A 17948-nucleotide genomic window follows, 5' to 3' on the forward strand; every position below is an offset into this window, starting at 1 on the left:
AGTCAATGAGACTTTTCTTATTCCTAGCCTCTTCTCTCCATGTGAATTTGTGCACATTTTTATGTTGGAACATGGTGTTAGTAATAACAAGTCCATGTCCTGAGCAGAAATCCAACAGATATTTGCCATTATTATTAGCTTTGTTCTTTTCTCCAAATTTTCCCAAAATATTTTTGTATGTCTCACAATCATTTCCTACTCTGCTATTTAGATCCCCAACAAGGACCAACTTTTCCTTTTCATTGTGTCAGTTGCTTTTTCTAAAGCGTCAAAAAATTCCTCCACTTCTACCTTAGTAGAACCTTCTGTGGGACCATAGGCACAAATAAGTCTCATTGTCCAGTTCCCCATTCTCATATTTGCCCACATTGCCCCCTAGTGTGTATGTGTGTGTATATATATATATATATATATATATATATATATATGAGATATGTTCAGAAAAGACCAAGTTTTTTAAATAGCATGCCAACTGGCACAGAGAGCATGCTGCAGCTACTGAGCACATCTAGTGGCAGGTTTTGACAACAAACTGCCATTTGCCCCATTCTGCTATGAACATTAGTCGTCGAGTTACATCTGCTGAAGTGAGCACTTGCACAGCTGTTCGTCAGATTAGTGACAATGAAAGAACTTGAAGAACAGCGTGCGTGCGTGTGTGTGAAATTTTGCTACAAATTTGGTAAAAAGTTTACAGAGATATTTCAATTGCATAACCGAGCATATGGGGAGGACTGTATGGCCGAAGCCAGTGCTATGAGTGGTTTAAGTATTTTAAAAAGGGCAGAATGTCAGTCAGTGAAGATCTCAGGCCTGGACGACCTTCCACATCAACAGAGATGACAACCATGTCGAGAGAGTTCATGCTATGATTTGTGGAAATCGTCATTTAACTATCAAAGAAGTTCTTGATGAAGTGGACATCAGTATTGGATCTTGCCATCAAATTTTGACCAAAAAACTTCAGTTGCTTCGCATTAGTGCAAAATTCATGCCACGTTTATTGACTGACGTCAGTAAGAGAACAGTGTTGAAATCAGACAGGACCTGCTTGCCAATACAAATTGTAATGATAACTTTCTTAAGAACATCATGACAGGAAATGAGACCTGGGTTTATGGCTATGATGTTTGAATAGAGGAGATTTGGGAAAATGCGAAAAGAGAACTGTGCGCCATCACCAAAAGTGCGTTCCAGGAAGCATTTCAACAATGGAAGAAATGTTGGGAATGGTGTATCACCAGTAGAGGGAACTAATTTGAAGGGGGCAGTGCTTAAAATGTTGTAAAATGAGTTATAAAGTTCTTTATAGCAAAAGTCCATCTTTTTTGAAGATGCCTTATATATATCGTTGTATATAGAAATATTTTAGTCAGTATACCAATTTTATTCTTTAAATCTTTTTTTTTTTTTGTATATTTATATAAAAAATTTATTTCCCTTTCATTTTATGATTTACATTTGCCACCATTCATATTTTTAACCACATGTGTGGTGCATTGACAGTTGTAGATTATGCACTATTAAATACTAAAACATCCTGGCAATTACTGAATCAAAAAGTATTTATTCAACTATTGATGTACTTAACACAAAGAGATGCATCATCTGAGGACCCTACTTACCCCCCCCCAAAAAAAAAAAAAAAAAACTTTATTTGAATTATGCAAATTCATGGTACAGGTTATTTCATATGGAAGAGAAATATATCTACTGCTAGATGGTACTGCAATGGGTCTTTCTCCCCCTGTCCATTTTCTGTATAGAGCACTTAAAAAGTAAAGCACTTTTGCAGTTACATTCTAACCTATAGTCTGACTGTGCTACGTAAATAATAGGTTTGCTATTTCGGCTCATGATCCAGATACATTAGATTAATTTTTTGTGCATTAAATCAGCTTCCATCCTAAAATATTTCAAAATAGAAAAAATAACTATCTGCCCTTCATTGACATATTGGTTACATGTCTTTTAAATGGTTATCTTTTCTGTTGATAGAATGTCAATGCACACCAGAAAATACACCACCATCATCAAGCTCAAACATGCTATTCTTAAAATATTAACATACAGAGCCAGAGCTATCTGTTCCAGCAATGTAGCTCTTGCTACAGAACTCAGTTGTTAAAGATCCAACCTTATTTCAAAGCCAAACATATGTAGAAACTTTGAATGTTTACTTCACAGTTTTTTTATGACTTGGTTTTAATGTTTTTTAACTGTTTGCTGGTTGGTTCTCTTCAGAGAACAAGTTCGAAACCAGTTGTCAGGCCAGTGAATTCTTTATCAAAAGCACTAATAAAAGGTAGTGCAATCTAAGTCAACTCTGATGCTGAGAATTGTATTCTCATAAACTCTCTGATCAAAATTTCAAAACATTCAAAGTTTCTACATATATTCAGCTTTAAAATAAGGTTGGATCTTTAATATTCTCTATTTCTATTTATTTCACATTGCTGAAATGAAGCCATGTGGCTCTTTCTTTAATAATTGCAAGTAATGATTTTTATTTTACCAGGTTGTCTCTCTTATTTTCATAAAAATGAAAGCAAATCTCTTAACCAGTCCCCCATAGTCATCATCGATAGTTGAGTTCATGGCTGTGAATGATTTTTTAAGAATTCAGGATGAGCGCATGGCAGAACTGCTATCTCTTGTTCCTAAATCTCCTGTGTAAATGTAATTCCATGGTTATTTTTTCTGAGTGGTGAGAGTAATGACATTTCAGGTTTCTGTGATTAAAAATACTTACTTTCCTGGTTAGTTGATCATTACTTCATGTTGGAGGTTTAATGGAGTATTAACAGCACTAAGAAAGGAATAAAAACTATTTTAATGCTTCCAATATTTTGTCTCACTCACTGAGACATCTTCAGGGAGTATAACTGACACTTGTAACACACACACAATGGCAGCACAATAATAAATGAAACACATAAGCTTCTAAACTTCTATCTAGGTGGTGCACCCTCTATGGGATTTGTAAGAAACCTAGAAAATTCAGATTGTTAAAATACAATCTTTCTTTTTTAAATTTACTGTGATGGAGCATGGTGTTTTTTTCCAGAAGATCTTGTGAGTAGTATCCAATTCATGGTTCACCAAACAAGATTGACCATGATTGCAGATATAAGTTTTGTGTTCATCTAAATGGATGGTAGCTGATCTACTTGTCTGTCCAAGGTATGCTTTGGACAGACAGGTAGATCTTTATATACCTAACTCTAGGCACTGAGAGGGGGAAGGGGGGGGAATAATTTTTGGTAGAATGGATGAGGGCAGCAAGTTTTGGTGAGGCTTAGAAACTGTGCAGAGATTGTATTTTTTTTTTAAAGACCTAGCTATTTTTTCTAATGTACCCCAGATGTAGATGGTGATGGCATTTCTGAAAACCTTCCTAAGGGATGGGCTGAATGGTTGTATTGGATATCATCCACAGGATCTGCTTGAAAAAAACACCACCCTCCATCACTGTAAATTTGAAAAAAAAAAACTTTTTTTTTGAATCTGCAGTGGCACTCAGAAATCAACTGAATTTAAACAAATGCGGTTGTAAGAAGCTAACCAAAATTTGGGAAACATTGTCAGAGGTCCCAATTTACAACCTAGGCTTCCTACAAATGCCTATAGAAGGTGCATCACCTAGATAGGACTTTAGTCACATCAATGTGTTTCATTTAGTTATTGTGTTGCTTTTGTGTGTGTTGCAAGTGTCATTTGTAAAGCACACACACACACAAAGGCAACACACTACTAAATGAAACACATGGATGTGTTGCTCCATCACAGTAAATCTTATCACTGAGACATTTCAGTAAATCACTGATGATGTCTCAGTGATTGTGATGAAATATTGGAAGCATTAAAATAGTTTTTAATCCTTTCTTGGTACTGTCAATCTTGAAATCAGAAAACAGTAAGTGAGATGGATTGGACATACACTTAGGAAAGATCATCCATAAATCTGCCATTCAGCCCTGGAATGGAATCCACATGGAAAGAGAAAGCTTTGCTTTCCTAAAAATATATGGAGGAGAGATTGACTTTAATGGAATGTGGGAAGAAGAGTTTTGCTAGGATGAGGAACTGATGGAAAGCATTTACTGACTTAGATACGTGTTCCTGATGGAATCTGAGAAAGAGGAATTGCTGTTGATACTGCATTAAACCTCCACTGTGATGTCCTCTGAGCACTTAAGCTCTAACACATGGATCAACTCATCTGTTGGCTAAAAAGCAGCCTAGAAAAAATTTCTCTAGTCAGCAACTAAAATAAAACTTCTAATAGTCTTTCTTTTGGTGTTCTAGCATTATGGATCCAGAAATGTCTGCACCGGCCACACAAACATCTCTTGTTTTCTAATTTTTTTAAATTAGAATTAAAAAAATGTTGTTTAAAATTAAATAACTCTTATAAAGAACATCCAGTACAATTTTGTGTGTGTGTGTGAGGTGGGGGGGAAGCAGTTTTTTCCTCACTGTGCATCTCTACTCAGGAAAAGAAGTTGTAATTTGTAGTGCATTAATGCATTATGATTTGCTGATGGTTAGGTAATCTACTAATCTTGTTCTAGAGACCAAATGTTGAAATTTTCACATTGCTTCAGGCCTCCAGTAAGCAGGATGGTAGGATTCATTCACTTTACAAAGTCTGTTGTATCTGTGATAGAATTTGAACCCATCATATTCTGTTGGATGGACAGCCTTTGTGTGGCTAACCAATCTGGCATTAACAAATTCAGTATTTTTTTTAAATTTCATTAAAGTGTTGATAGTTGTATTCTGTAAAGAATATTATTTATCAACATTTCTATTTTTGTGCTTAAATTTTATTGTTCTTAAAAGTAGACTCATTTTTAAAAAATTAGAAATTGCTAATTTCTGTCAGAATTTTATCTGTTACATAAAATTATAGTATGGATAAGCATTTAGTAGCTTGCTAACTGCCCTTATTTTTACAGTATTTCAGCCTTGCAGTGGTTATGTAATGCTGACAAGAAGACTCATAAGCCATCTAGACGATTGTATAAATTCTTCGCCACACTTTATGCATGCTTGGTATGCCTTCTTATTTTGAATGTGTACAATTGATTGTTTCCATTTTACAGAACTTATATTTTAAGAAGTGTGATCAAAAAGTATCGTGAATGTTGCCGCAGGGCTCGATCTGTTGGAGGGAGAGCAAAATTGAGCTGTCCTTCTAATGGATTAACTTAGTTCTACAGTATCTATATAGCCCTAACCCACATTTGGGTTAGGACCACCCACCCACACACAAATTTAAAAATTGCTGATTTTATCTCTTTACTTCTAAATCCTTTTTTGAGAAAGACCATTCTTGTATTTGAAATATATTTAGAAGTCTGTATTTGCTCTGGTAAATATAATAAATCTAGCATTTGCAAAAGTATCAAATATTCTGCGATCAAAGGGCAAATGAATAAATACATTTATACCAAATAATTTTAAACAGATTAAATTGGATATTTTTCTTATTGCTGTACATAATTGTCCTTTACAGTATAAACACTGCAGAAAGAGCAAAATAATTTGAGTTAATATTTTACTGGATTTTAAACCAGAATCTTCAGAGCACAAATTACAACTGTGGTAAAACATACAGTACTCAATTAGACTGAAACTAGTTTGAAATCCAGTGAAATGCTATCATTAAATTCCTGATATGGACTTTGATGATATTTTGGTATTCTTCCTGGTCTTTTCCTTGACACCTCCTTTTCTCTCCCATTCTGTTCAAATGACCATATTATCTTAGATTAGCTCTTCTTATGCATTCTTGAATGCTAATAATGTCAAATGCTTGAGATGCTGGATTCATCTCACTTAGTATAATTGAATGAAAGCAGCACAAATAATTAATAACTAAACACAGGTTTAATAGTTCCAGTATTTCTTCTGTCACAGATATATCATTCAACCTCATCTGGGATACAATATAAAAATTGTAATGACACATAAAAACACAATAAATATAGGATGTTAGATGCTGGTCTGTTGGGTGGGAGATCTAGGAATTACTGTTTCCCAAATTAGCAAGTTTTATACAACCATATTTATTTAGATTTGGTTGGTTTTGTAAATTTTCTGAGTGAAATTTGCTGCAGTGAAGCATAGTTGCTTTTCCATTTGATTCTATGCAAGGTGTTACATTCTATGAAAGCATGGTCAGCTGGACCTGACTGATAGTTATGGCTGTGAATATATATTTATTGTATTCTTCAATATTTTTTTCTCATATATTTATTGTGCATGTATGTTAGCATATCCCCTAGTTTGACCATAATAGGATGAGTAAGAAGAACAAGGGAACTTGTATGTCTTGAACAGAGGGGAGAAAGGTGGCCAGATAAGGGTAGCGAGCTTCATGTGAGGTTAACAATCTTCAGCCTCTCTTCTAACCAGGTTTACCTCACAGTTTAATTCTCCTTTATTCACAATACCTTCTTATCTATCCATAGGCTACTCTGCCAAAAAAAAGATTAAATAAATAATTGCTTCCTCCTGCCAGCTTGCATCCCTTTCAACATATAGGTTACAGTAATACTATTTTATAAAGACTTTATAAACTTTTATATTTCTGTATGTCAGTGCTTCTAAACCATTTTCTTTTCTTGTTTTAAATATTTAATTACTAAAATAAAGAGCCAAAAGGCTTCAGTTCAGTGATGCAAAATTATATAAATCAAGTGGATATTAAATCCAGCATTATTCAAAGCCGAATGTAGAAACTATGAAATTTTCGTAAAAAAGTTGACCAGAGAGCTTACGGGAATATACTCACCGGCATTTACGAGTTGCCCTAACACAGACCATTTAGAAGACATGATCGCTTGCCCAAGTGCCCATGTAAGCGTCCTCTGGTCAACGTTTTTATGAAACTTTGCATAGTTTCTACATTCAGCTTTGAAATAATGCTGGATTTAATATCCACTTGATTTATATAATTTTGCATCGCCGAACTGAAGCCTTTTGACTCTTTATTTTATTAAATACTTTATGCACCAACTGAGAGTTCACTTACAAAATATACACTCTCCGACGCTTTGAGTTCTTTAGTACTGAATGTGAGTTTTTGCTCTCTTAAGGTTTCTTCCTGGTCTCTGAGGAGAACCAACCAGCTTGAAACAGCTGTCAGGCCAGTGAAACCTAATCAAAATGGACCAATAAAAGGTGAATATATGGATGCTTGGGCAAGCAATCATGTTTTCTATATGGTCCATGCTAGGGCATCTTGCATTAAAATATTTCCTAGACATGTTTCAATTCTGTTGCCATTTGCTATCAGTTACTTATATGAGTCAGGCTTTTCTAGCTGCACTCGAACTTAGACCAAATTCAGATTAGAACTTCATTTACTGGAACATAAATTAAGAGTGTATTTGTCCAATATTCTTCCATTAATAAAGATCTGTTCCTCCAAGTAGGCTCATATTTCACATTGAAAACAAGGCAATTGCGTAATATTTACATTTTTGTTAAATATTTTATTTGAGAAATTGAATGTAGTCAGTGCAGTTTAAACTTCAAAATACTAAAAATTTATAGTTAATTACATGAGAATCCAGCATTAAGAAGACAGATGTGCTGCTACAAGAATTTGCATTGCCAAGTGTGCCACAGTCTACAAAAGTTTGAAAACCGCTGATCTAATTGATACTAGCCTTTATTGATATACTGTATTTTAAGTAAACATTCTTAATATCATTAATTTGATCTGTTTCAGGCAAGAGGAAGTAAAGCTGTCTTTCAGTTCTATCCTGAAAACAATGACCAGGTAAATTTTTTTTTTTTTTTTTTAGAAATAGTTACTATACAGTAAATATTTTTATGCAGTGTAACAATCATTATGGGATGCTGCCAAAAATTGTGATAAGTAATCACCACATGGTATTCTAATTAAGATTATAAAATATATACACATTTACACAGGAATATTATTTAATTTGCCAAATATTTCAGTCTGAATATTACAGACCATCTTCAGTGGCTACGTAGGAATAGTTTTAAAAAACAAGGTGGAATACGGACAATTGAATAATTGTCCATATTCAATCAAATAGAATAAGCCTCGTGATGTCATATCGCTATGTATTAAAAGAGTAAACATTTTTTTATCAGTCATGATTAAATTAAAGATATTAATTCAGAAATTCATGTAATAATCTTAAATAACATTAGACTAATATAGGAAATTAAAAAAAAAAATTAATGTGTTATCCTGATTAAACTTTCCCAAATTTTTGATACAGGTTTACGATTCAAGTTAGGACGTTGAAGTAAGGCCTCCACACTTTCTTTAAATAAACGTTCAAATTTATAGCGACATCTGTGTAGGAGGCGAGTCTTGGACCAAAGGATGTTGTGGCTTGTTTCTATTCTGTGCTGAGCTAATCCAGATTTCTCTTAATCTGGATTAGCTCAGCACGGAATAGAAACAAACAAACGCAACAAACCTGAGCTCAGCTCGGGTTTGTTGTGTTGAATGGATGATTGATGCTCTTGAATTCTTTTTTCTATCGAGCATCCAATTTGTCCAAAGTTGGAAAGATTACAGTTACATAGAACTTGATACACACCAGGTAGAGACATAGTTGAGTGTTTATCTTTAGAAGAAGGAAAATGGGTGGATAATTTGTTAATAGGTGTATAAGTGGCTGTTAAATCATATTTCTTCAGCATTCTTGAAATTCTGAATAATATATAGATGACATCTTTGCTGTATGGCCTCATAACAGAGATTCTTTACCTTCCTTTTTAAGCAGTATCAATTCCTTACATCCTCATATAAAGTTTACCATGGAGATTGAAAAAGACAACCAGTTATCATTTTTAGACGTCCTCCTCATCTGTTCACCTTCAGGTATTCTTATAACAGTTTACAGAAAACCAACTTTCACAGGTTGTTATATTCTCAAAGAATCTGCAAATCATCCTTGTCATAAAACAGGAATCATAAAATGTTTAATCCAACGAGTCAAAATTAATTGTTCAACTTCTCATTTATTACAGAAAGAACTTTCGACTATCAAACATCACATGAAACTAAATGGCTCCTCCGAAAAGAGTACACAACATCTTTTCGATTCTTACAATCCAACACAAAACAGTGAAGATTCAATACGTTGCGTTCCAATTCCTTACATTTCCAGGATTTCAGAACCAATTTCAAGAATTCTGAAGAAATATGATTTAACAGCCACTTATACACCTATAAACAAATTATCCACCCATTTTCCTTCTTCTAAAGATAAACGCTCAACTATGTCTCTACCTGGTGTGTATCAAGTTCCGTGTAACTGTAATCTTTCCTACTTTGGACAAACTGGATGCTCTATAGAAAAAAAAAATTCAAGAGCATCAATCATCCATTCAACTCAACAAGCCCGAGAAATCTGGATTAGCTCAACACGGAATAGAAACAAGCCACAACATCCTTTGGTCCAAGACTCGCCTCCTACACAGATGTCGCTATAAATTTGAACATTTATTTAAAGAAAGTGTGGAAGCCTTACTTCAACGTCCTAACTTGAATTGTAATGACTGTATATCTATATCAAAAATTTGGGAAAGTTTAATCAGGATAACACATTAATTTTTTTTTTTTTTTTTTTTAATTTCCTATATTAGTCTAATGTTATTTAAGATTATTACATGAATTTCTGAATTAATATCTTTTATTTAATCATGACTCTGATAAAAAAAAAAAAAAAAAAAAAAAAAAAAAAAGTTTATTCTTTTAATACTTAGCGATATGACATCACGTGGCTCATTTTATTTGTGAATAATTAATTGTTCATATTCCACCTTGTTTTTTTAAAACTATTCCTATGTAGCCACTGAAGATGGTCTGTAATATTCAGACTGAAATATTTGGCAAATTAAATAATATTCTTGTGTAAACGTGTATATATTTTATAATCCTAATGTCACAAGTATCTTTAAAGAATCATTCTAATTAAGATTCTGATTTTCTAGAGGGAGCAATATTTTACTGAATATAGCAAATTATTAGTACTATGCATGATTGCTTTTTAAAGAAGCTTTACACAAATATGCATCCAAGAAAAAATACCGCAATATCTTGCATAGCATGGTTTTGAACAGCTTGGGTTTCACTATAGTACCTTATATAATTTTTAAGTTTAAAAATTTTTTTAACAGTAGAATGGTAATGTATTGCATTACTGACTACTAAAAGAGTATTGTATTGTTTTAACATGCTGCAGTAGCAACTGTATCAATGCATGCTTTAGAATTTTTTTATTAGCTATGAGTACCCTTTTATTCACAGTTATGAATGGAAAATGGAAATGCAATGAATCTTGTGAATCTAACAAGTATGAATGGTTAACATTAGAACAAAAACTTAATTTATAAAGCGTCATGAAGAAGATCATCATATGCTAAATTAGCATGTGAGAAAGGAATGAATGCGCTATCTGTACAAATGCTAATTAAGAAGAAAGATCAAATTTAAAATTAAAGAAAAAAAAAGGAATAACCACATCATCTTATATGACAGAAGTCTCATATCACAGAAGACTCACAACAGATAGTATAGGTGGTATTGTATTGAAGTATAGGTAGCATTTTGGATTGTGTTACTTGGAAATTGTGCTCAGTTATTATAATATTTTCGGAAGTGATTTTACTTTATCTTCTGCCCTGAAAGAAAGTATAACAATAGTTGTCAAGGGAACTGAAGGTCACTATAAGTACTCTAAGCATTTAAAATAAAAAAAGTTTTCCTATACTTTAATATCAGCCGTAGCAAGCATTAGCAGCCAGCATGAAGCAAAGAAGGCAGCAACAAAACAGAGTAACAACAAATGCTACAAGTCTTCTCACTGCTGCAGATAGAACTTTTGAAGCTTTAAGATGCCAAACCTGCAAACTAGACGTTACAGAAAGGAAAAAGTTTACTTTGTAATTTTTGTTACCAGTGGACTCGTGCCAATTGTTTCCAAAATCAAAGAACTGGTGCTCAAACTCCTAAGCACCCTTAGCAGACACATAGGTAATCTGGAACATCATCTTATCTTGCTTGATGAACCCTTCTTCTGGAAAATTGGCACAACAAAAAGAAAACTTGAAGCAACCCGCAATCAGCATCTTGAAGCTAAGATGCCTACCGCAGACAATGCAAGCAAGCTTCACAATCTCATTGCTTCATCACTTCAAGAAACAATTGAGGCAGAAAATAAGAAGTGCAATGCCATCATCCTAAACTTCCATTCAGAAACCAATGCAACACTGAATGACAACATTTGTAGACTCACTGAACAGTGCAATTTTGACCCCATGAAAATTATTAAGTATTACTGTTTCAGGCCTACGATTACACAGAGAGATGGAACAAGCTTCTCTGCACTTAATAAAAGTTACCTGTGATACCCCAACAAGTTGATTAGCCTTGAACAGCATGTCGGAAGGTACCAGCCTTGCATCACTTTTGAGCCCAGCCAGATCTGACCTATGCACAGCAGGAAAATAAGGTGGCAATTAAGAAAAGAACTGCAAGAGAAACATCAAAGTGGAGACACGGACAGTCAATTACAAAGAAGGGATACTTATGAGAAAATCAAACTCTGTAAACAACCAGTGTGAAAACTGATCCCGAACACTGCATAGGAAACTTGTGGGACCCATGTGGTCAAAAATAAACTTCACAGAACCTTCCAGATCCATTTCACAAATATGTGCAACCTAGTTCTAACCTTAATGATGTTCACTTCCACCTTCAGTCTGCAAAACCTCGCCTACTCTTCCTGACAAACTGAAATCTCAACCTCCTCAAGCACTTCTCATCTGTTTCTTCAACTACACACTCTTTAACTCTTTTTGCCCTCAGAGGCGGGGGTCTGCACATATGTTTGCTTCAATATACCATGCCAGATACTCAATATAATGTCCCATTTATACCATATAACTATAGCATTTTGAAGAGCTTTCCTCTTGGCAGCTTGTTGTATGCCTTTTCCAGATCTACAAAACTTAAATATAAATCCTTGTTTATATTCTTATGATTTCTCAACTATTTGTCTTAAAGTGAAAGTCTGGTCCTGACAACCTCTATTTAGCCTGAATCCAGTTTATTCTTCAATGAGCTTCTCTTTCACAATCTTTCTTAGCTGTTTCTCAAGTACACTTGCATCAATCTTACCTGGAACACTGGGTACTATGAGAGCTATATTCTAATCATCTGGAATTTGACCCTTTGACCAGGCTTTCTGAATTATACAGTGTAGCCACTGCAAAACTTTTATACCTCCATTGAGCATTTCTGGTCAAATTTCATCTACTCCAGCTGCCTTTTCACATTTCAGATTTTTGATAGTTTTCTACTTCAAGTACTGATATATATTCCAGATGGCATTCCTGTTGAGTGTTTTCTACCATCATGCATTCGCTGCTTGTTTCATTTAACAATCTTTCAAAGTAATTACTCCAGACATCTAGAATATCTTTATCTTCAGTTTTCATGTTACCTTTATCATCTCTGATTCTTTTTACAGTACTCTTTCCTCCATTTCTAAGCTTTTTTGACAGTCTCCAGAATATTTTGCCACCTTCCTGATATTTATTTTCCATATGCTTACCAAAATCTTCCCATGACTTTCGTTTAGTTAGTTTTACATTGCTTTCTTACATTTTTCTCTGTATTCTCTAAGAGCAGAAGCAGGAATTTTCAATATGCTTTCCTTGTAGATGGTCTCACCACATGCTTCTCTGGCTGAATCAATCAATTTTTCCTTCAGAGTTTGCTAATGAATCTCCAAGATTTGATTTTTGTTTTCAAACTCTTTCATTTTTTCTTGAATGATGTTTGTGTATTTAAGTCTACAGTTCACCTCTGAAATTTACTCAACTTTGATTCATTTTAAAACTTTCTTACACACTTCTTTTCAGTATCTAATTTAGTTTTATCCTGCTCAACATAAAATAGTGAGCCTTTGTATACTGTTGTCCTGAACTAGTTGGAAAACATCGCTGTCGACTATAACATAATCAGTGACACTTTTATTTCTTGCATCTTCTCTCCATGTGAATTTGTGAACAATTTTTGTTGGAACATAGTGTTAGTAATAACTAGTTCATGTCCTGAACAGAAATCTAGCAGGCACTTACCATGATTATTAGCTTTTCTCTTTCCTCTAAATTTTCCCAAAACATTTCTGTATGTCTGGTGATAATTTCCTACTCTGCTGTTTAGATCTCCAACAAGGACCAACTTTTCCTTTTTCATTGTCAGCTGCCTTCTTTAATACCTCAAAAAATTCCTCCATTTCTTCTTTAGTAGAACAAAATTTAGAGTGAAACTTATTTGTGTCTATGGTCCCTCCTGTGGGACCATAGACACAAATAAGTTTCATTGTCAAGTTTCCCAACATGAATGGCAGGCAATATCAAGTAGAGTGATATTTGCCCACATCACTCTACTTGATATTGCCTGCCATTCAAGATGATTATCCTTGTATTTAATGTTGAATTCTAAAGCTACTCCTTCTTTTCCCTGATTGCTGTTGCTTGAATATAGCATTTTGTATTTGTTGCTTAGAAAGGTCTCATCTGGTTTTATCTTTTTTATTTCAATCAGGCCTATTACTTCTATCTGGTACTTATGCAGTTTTTCTACTAATTATATTTGTTTTCCATTGGTGCTCCTTAAATTGATAGTACCAACTCTGAACTGTTGAGATTTCTTCCAGTAGCTGACTTTATGCTGTTCACTACGGTCCCCTGACAAAAATAATGAGGACGTTGTTAAACTGGGTGATGTCCCAGCCAGCATGAAATTCTCTTATGTTGTACCATCATTTTACATTGTGATTTAAGTCAGTAGGAATACAATTTGGTTAACTAAATTCCAAATTTCCAGCCAATCCTCATTTGTTCAGTATCCAGGTAGGTACCTAATAGCGTACACTTACAGGAAGGTGAGGATTGGACACATTAGTTCAGGAGCCCCAGTTAGTTTTCTGCGTTCTTTAAAAGGCTATGTGGAGGTCACCCCAGTTATACAGCTTTGACCTATAAGCACCCTGGTTGAGGAGATTAATAATCTATTTATCATATAATAATGTAGCTAGTTTATGCAGGCATCATTCCAGGATGTTCTCAAACATTTAGTTAAGATACTTGAATCAAAATCATTTTATATTGCTAGTTTTGTGTTTTGTCTAATTTTTGTTTTATTCCATAAACATTTATTCCATTGGCTCCCCACAATACCAATTTTGTCTGCTCTGTTGTCTCTTTCTATATTGAATTTGTATTCTTCACTAAAAATTGTTCCTAAATAGCTAAAATATTTTACTTGTTCAATAGGTTCTCCATTAATAATACAGTTAAAGTTTTCTGTGTTCTTGCCTATTTTCATAGTTTTGGTCTTTTTATTGTTGATTTTCATTCCAAACTTGTTACAGCACTGTTATTCAATTTAGATAGAGAATCCTGGAGACTTGCACTGAATGAGTTTAGGAATACATCGTCATTTACATTAAGCAAATCTCTAAGTTTCATATCTTCAAAAATAATATTAGCTTTAATACCACTTCCTTTCATAATGCAGTACATATAGATGATGAATTAAAGTATTATAGTAGGGTGCTCCCTCATCTTACTCCTAATTTTATATCAAACCATATTTCAGTATTACCCTCAATTCTAAATGCTGACTTACAACTTAAATATAGACTGTGTATTGCTCTGTATAATGTTCCATTTACCCCATATAATCATAGTGCTTTGAAAACTTTTTTTCTAAACGCTTTGTCATATGCCTTTTCCAAATCTACAAAATTTAAGTACACATGATATGTTCCTGTGATTTCTCAACTGTTTGTCATAAAGTGAAAAATCTGTTTTCAAGTTTCTCTTCCAAAATTTTTCTTAGCCTCTTCTCAAGTATGCTTGTGAAGAGGCTAAGAAGCCTGTGAATCCTGTGAAGCCATCTTACCTGGAACACTTAGTAGAAAAAATTTCTCTGTAATTATCACGTCAAGCTTTATTACCTTTTTTATATATGGGAACTATGAGTGCTCTACTCTATCTAATCATCTGGAATTAGACCTGACTAGCTCCTCTGAATTATACAATGTAGCCATCCCACATTTCATGCCTCTAATAGTATCTATATGTACTTCTGTTTGCATTATTTTTGAATATTTTCTACTATTGTTTTGTTTAATAGTCTTTCGAAGTATTTACTCAAGCCATGTAGAATGTCTTAATCCTCGCTTTTTTTGTCACCTTTATCATCTCTGATTCCTTTTACTTTATTTTTTACTACGCTTTCCACTTAGAAATAGTGGAAAGTACTCTTTCCACTATTTCTAAGCTTCTTCAATAGTGTACAGAGCATTTTTGCCATCTTCCTGATCTATATTCTTACCAAACTCGTCTCATGACTTTTATTTAGCTAATTTTACTAGGGAGTGGGAGAGTATTGGACCTGTTCATAGGATTAGAAGAGCTATCCATAACTAAGGTGGCAATGTTACTATTAGATAAATAGATTAAGAGAGCTAAGGGTTCATTAGAGAAATTGAAACAGAGGGTATGTGGACTGAATATGTTATTAATATTCTTGGAATTTTTAGATCACCATTACTGTTTAGATAGGATGGTTGATTAAAATTTCACAGGCTTCTTAAATTTGCATTCACACCACATTTTAGTATGATGTAAAGAACATGTTCCTTGCAGTATATCAAGGTTTAATAACCAAGTTCCAAGAATTTAATCATGAATTAATGCTATACACTTGAAAGTGACGGTGTCACTCTTTTTTTTTTTTTTTTTTTTTACATTTTCTTCCTCATTCTTTGCCACCCAAATGGAGCCCTTAATTTCTCAGTTTTTTGGAAGATAGCACACTGAATATCATATTTGCCACTATTAAGGATTCATCTATTGGACTCTCTTATCTCCATGCACACACTATTATGACAAGAAACAGTTGAAAGTTTTTTCACTTGGTTATATTGTAAATTAAAGATGCCAAGTAATTGTATTCTTGGTTTCATCCTTTATCCAAGCGTAAGCAAACAAAGTTTGCACATGAAATAAGTTCGTGACAGGGCAACTTGTATATAGAGGTTAATGATTTCACATTAGTTGCCTTAGTATCCCATAATGCAAAGAATATATTCTTACAGACATGTATAACGCTATGAATTATGGGAAGGGCCACTATCCAGACCAATTTCAACCTTTATTGGGGTCATCAGCAGGAATCAGACCCAGAAGTGATGCCAAGGTTGAAGTAATGCAGAAGTCATATTTCCATATATGTGAATAGCTAAAAGGTGTCGCACATTATTATTAAAATACTCTGGATTAGAGGTAGATGTTGAAAGTTTTTCCACTTGGTTATATTATAAATTAATTACTATATCCTTTAAGGAATTGACAACATAGATACGAATATAAATTAAATTACACTTTAATAAATATTTCCGATATTTCGGCAACCTCACTTTGCCATCTTCAAAAAGAACTTATAAAAAAAGGCATGTGCACGTAGGCACTACAACACAGTAACTGAGAATGAAGTGATGAAGCTATTGTTCTTCTAAAAGTCCTGATGGTGCCCCCTAGTGGGCTAAGTAGGTGTTTTGGCTGAAGGTCTGCTGATGTAAGCCTCCCAAATTTGGGGCACCCTCATAAAACCAAATTTGTTGAGGTTTGGAGAGTTTCTTAGGGCTGAGGTTAATTCCATAAATAGTCTTTCGATTTTGTATTTGCTATGGTGTATTACTGTAGCTTTCTTCCACTGTATTCTGTGGCGTGTATCCAGAGCATGGTCTGCAAGACCAGAATGGCTGTACTTGTGAAAACGGATGTAGTCCTTGTGTTCCAAAAATCTGATATTCGCTGTCCTGCCTGTTTGGCCAAAGTAAGATAGTTTACAGCTGCAAGGGACCTGGTATACACCAGGTAGGTCTAGGGAAAGTGGTTGGTCTTTAGTGGAGCGGATAAGGTATGCCAATTTTCTGTATGGTCTGTAACAGGAGGTCAAGTCATGTTTTTTGAAGATTCTGGTAATTTTTTCCGAGGTGCCTCGAATGTAGGGAATGGTGATGGATTTAGAGTAATCCTTGTTGTGGAGGGGGGGGTGTGGTTTGTAGGTTTTAATATATATATATATTTTTTTTTTTTTTTTGGAGGGGTAGCCATTGGCTGAGAAAGTGTTGAGGATGTGATTTAGTTCAGTGTTTAGGGTCATGTTGTTAGAACAGATTAGTTTAGCCCTGTTGTATAGTGTTTTCACCACTCCATATTGTTGTGTGTGTGTGGGGGGGGGGATTGTTGATGAACGTACCTGCCTGTATGGATGGGTTTTCTATAAACTGAGAAAACCAAGGTTCCATCAGGCTGGCAGGTGATTAGTGTGTCTAGGAAAGGGAGGCTGTTGTTTTCCTCTTTTTCCAGGGTGAACTTGATTCTGGAGTGTTGGTTGTTTAAGTGTGTAAGGAAGGAGAGGAGTGTTTCAGAGCCATGTGGCCAAATAGCGAACACATCATCAACGTAGCGAAGCCATATGGTTGTTTTTGTGGGGCAGAGGCTAAAGCTTTTTCTTCAAAGGTCTCCATAAAGAAATTGGCCAAGGGTGGGGAGAGTGGTGAACCCATGGCTGTCCCTTCTATTTGTTTGTAGAATTTTCCCTGCCAAATGAAATAGCCTGAGTTCATTGTGAACTGAAATAGGTCTGAGATATCGGGAGAAAATTTAGCTTGGATTAGCTCTAAAGTTTCCTTGAGTGGGACATTTGTGAATAAGGAGGAGACGTCAAAGCTGACCATTATGTCAGTATGTTGGAGTGTAAGGTTTTCTATGTTTTCTATGCTGGCTTTGAAGTGGGCTAAGTTTTTTATGTGTGATGGTGTGTTGCCAGTATAGTGTGTGAGTGCTTTGGCCAAATG

The 17948-nt window shown here is 34.5% G+C and overlaps 1 protein-coding gene across 1 annotated transcript in view; it reads left to right on the forward strand.

Moving 5' to 3' along the window:
- The window catches only part of LOC150095675 (18S rRNA (guanine-N(7))-methyltransferase), a 136094-nt gene that overhangs the window by 80858 nt on the left and 37288 nt on the right, over positions 1 to 17948 (forward strand). The window contains exons 7-8 of the mRNA XM_090410109.1: positions 4962 to 5058; positions 7745 to 7795. Coding sequence (XP_090266235.1) covers positions 4962 to 5058; positions 7745 to 7795 — 148 coding nt within the window. The remainder of the gene's footprint in view (positions 1 to 4961; positions 5059 to 7744; positions 7796 to 17948) is intronic.

The sequence above is a fragment of the Typopeltis vanoorti genome, chromosome 20 (genome assembly GCF_054136105.1).
Source record: "Typopeltis vanoorti isolate ZY-2024b chromosome 20, IOZ_Tvanoo_1.0, whole genome shotgun sequence".
NCBI lineage: Eukaryota > Metazoa > Arthropoda > Arachnida > Uropygi > Thelyphonidae > Typopeltis > Typopeltis vanoorti.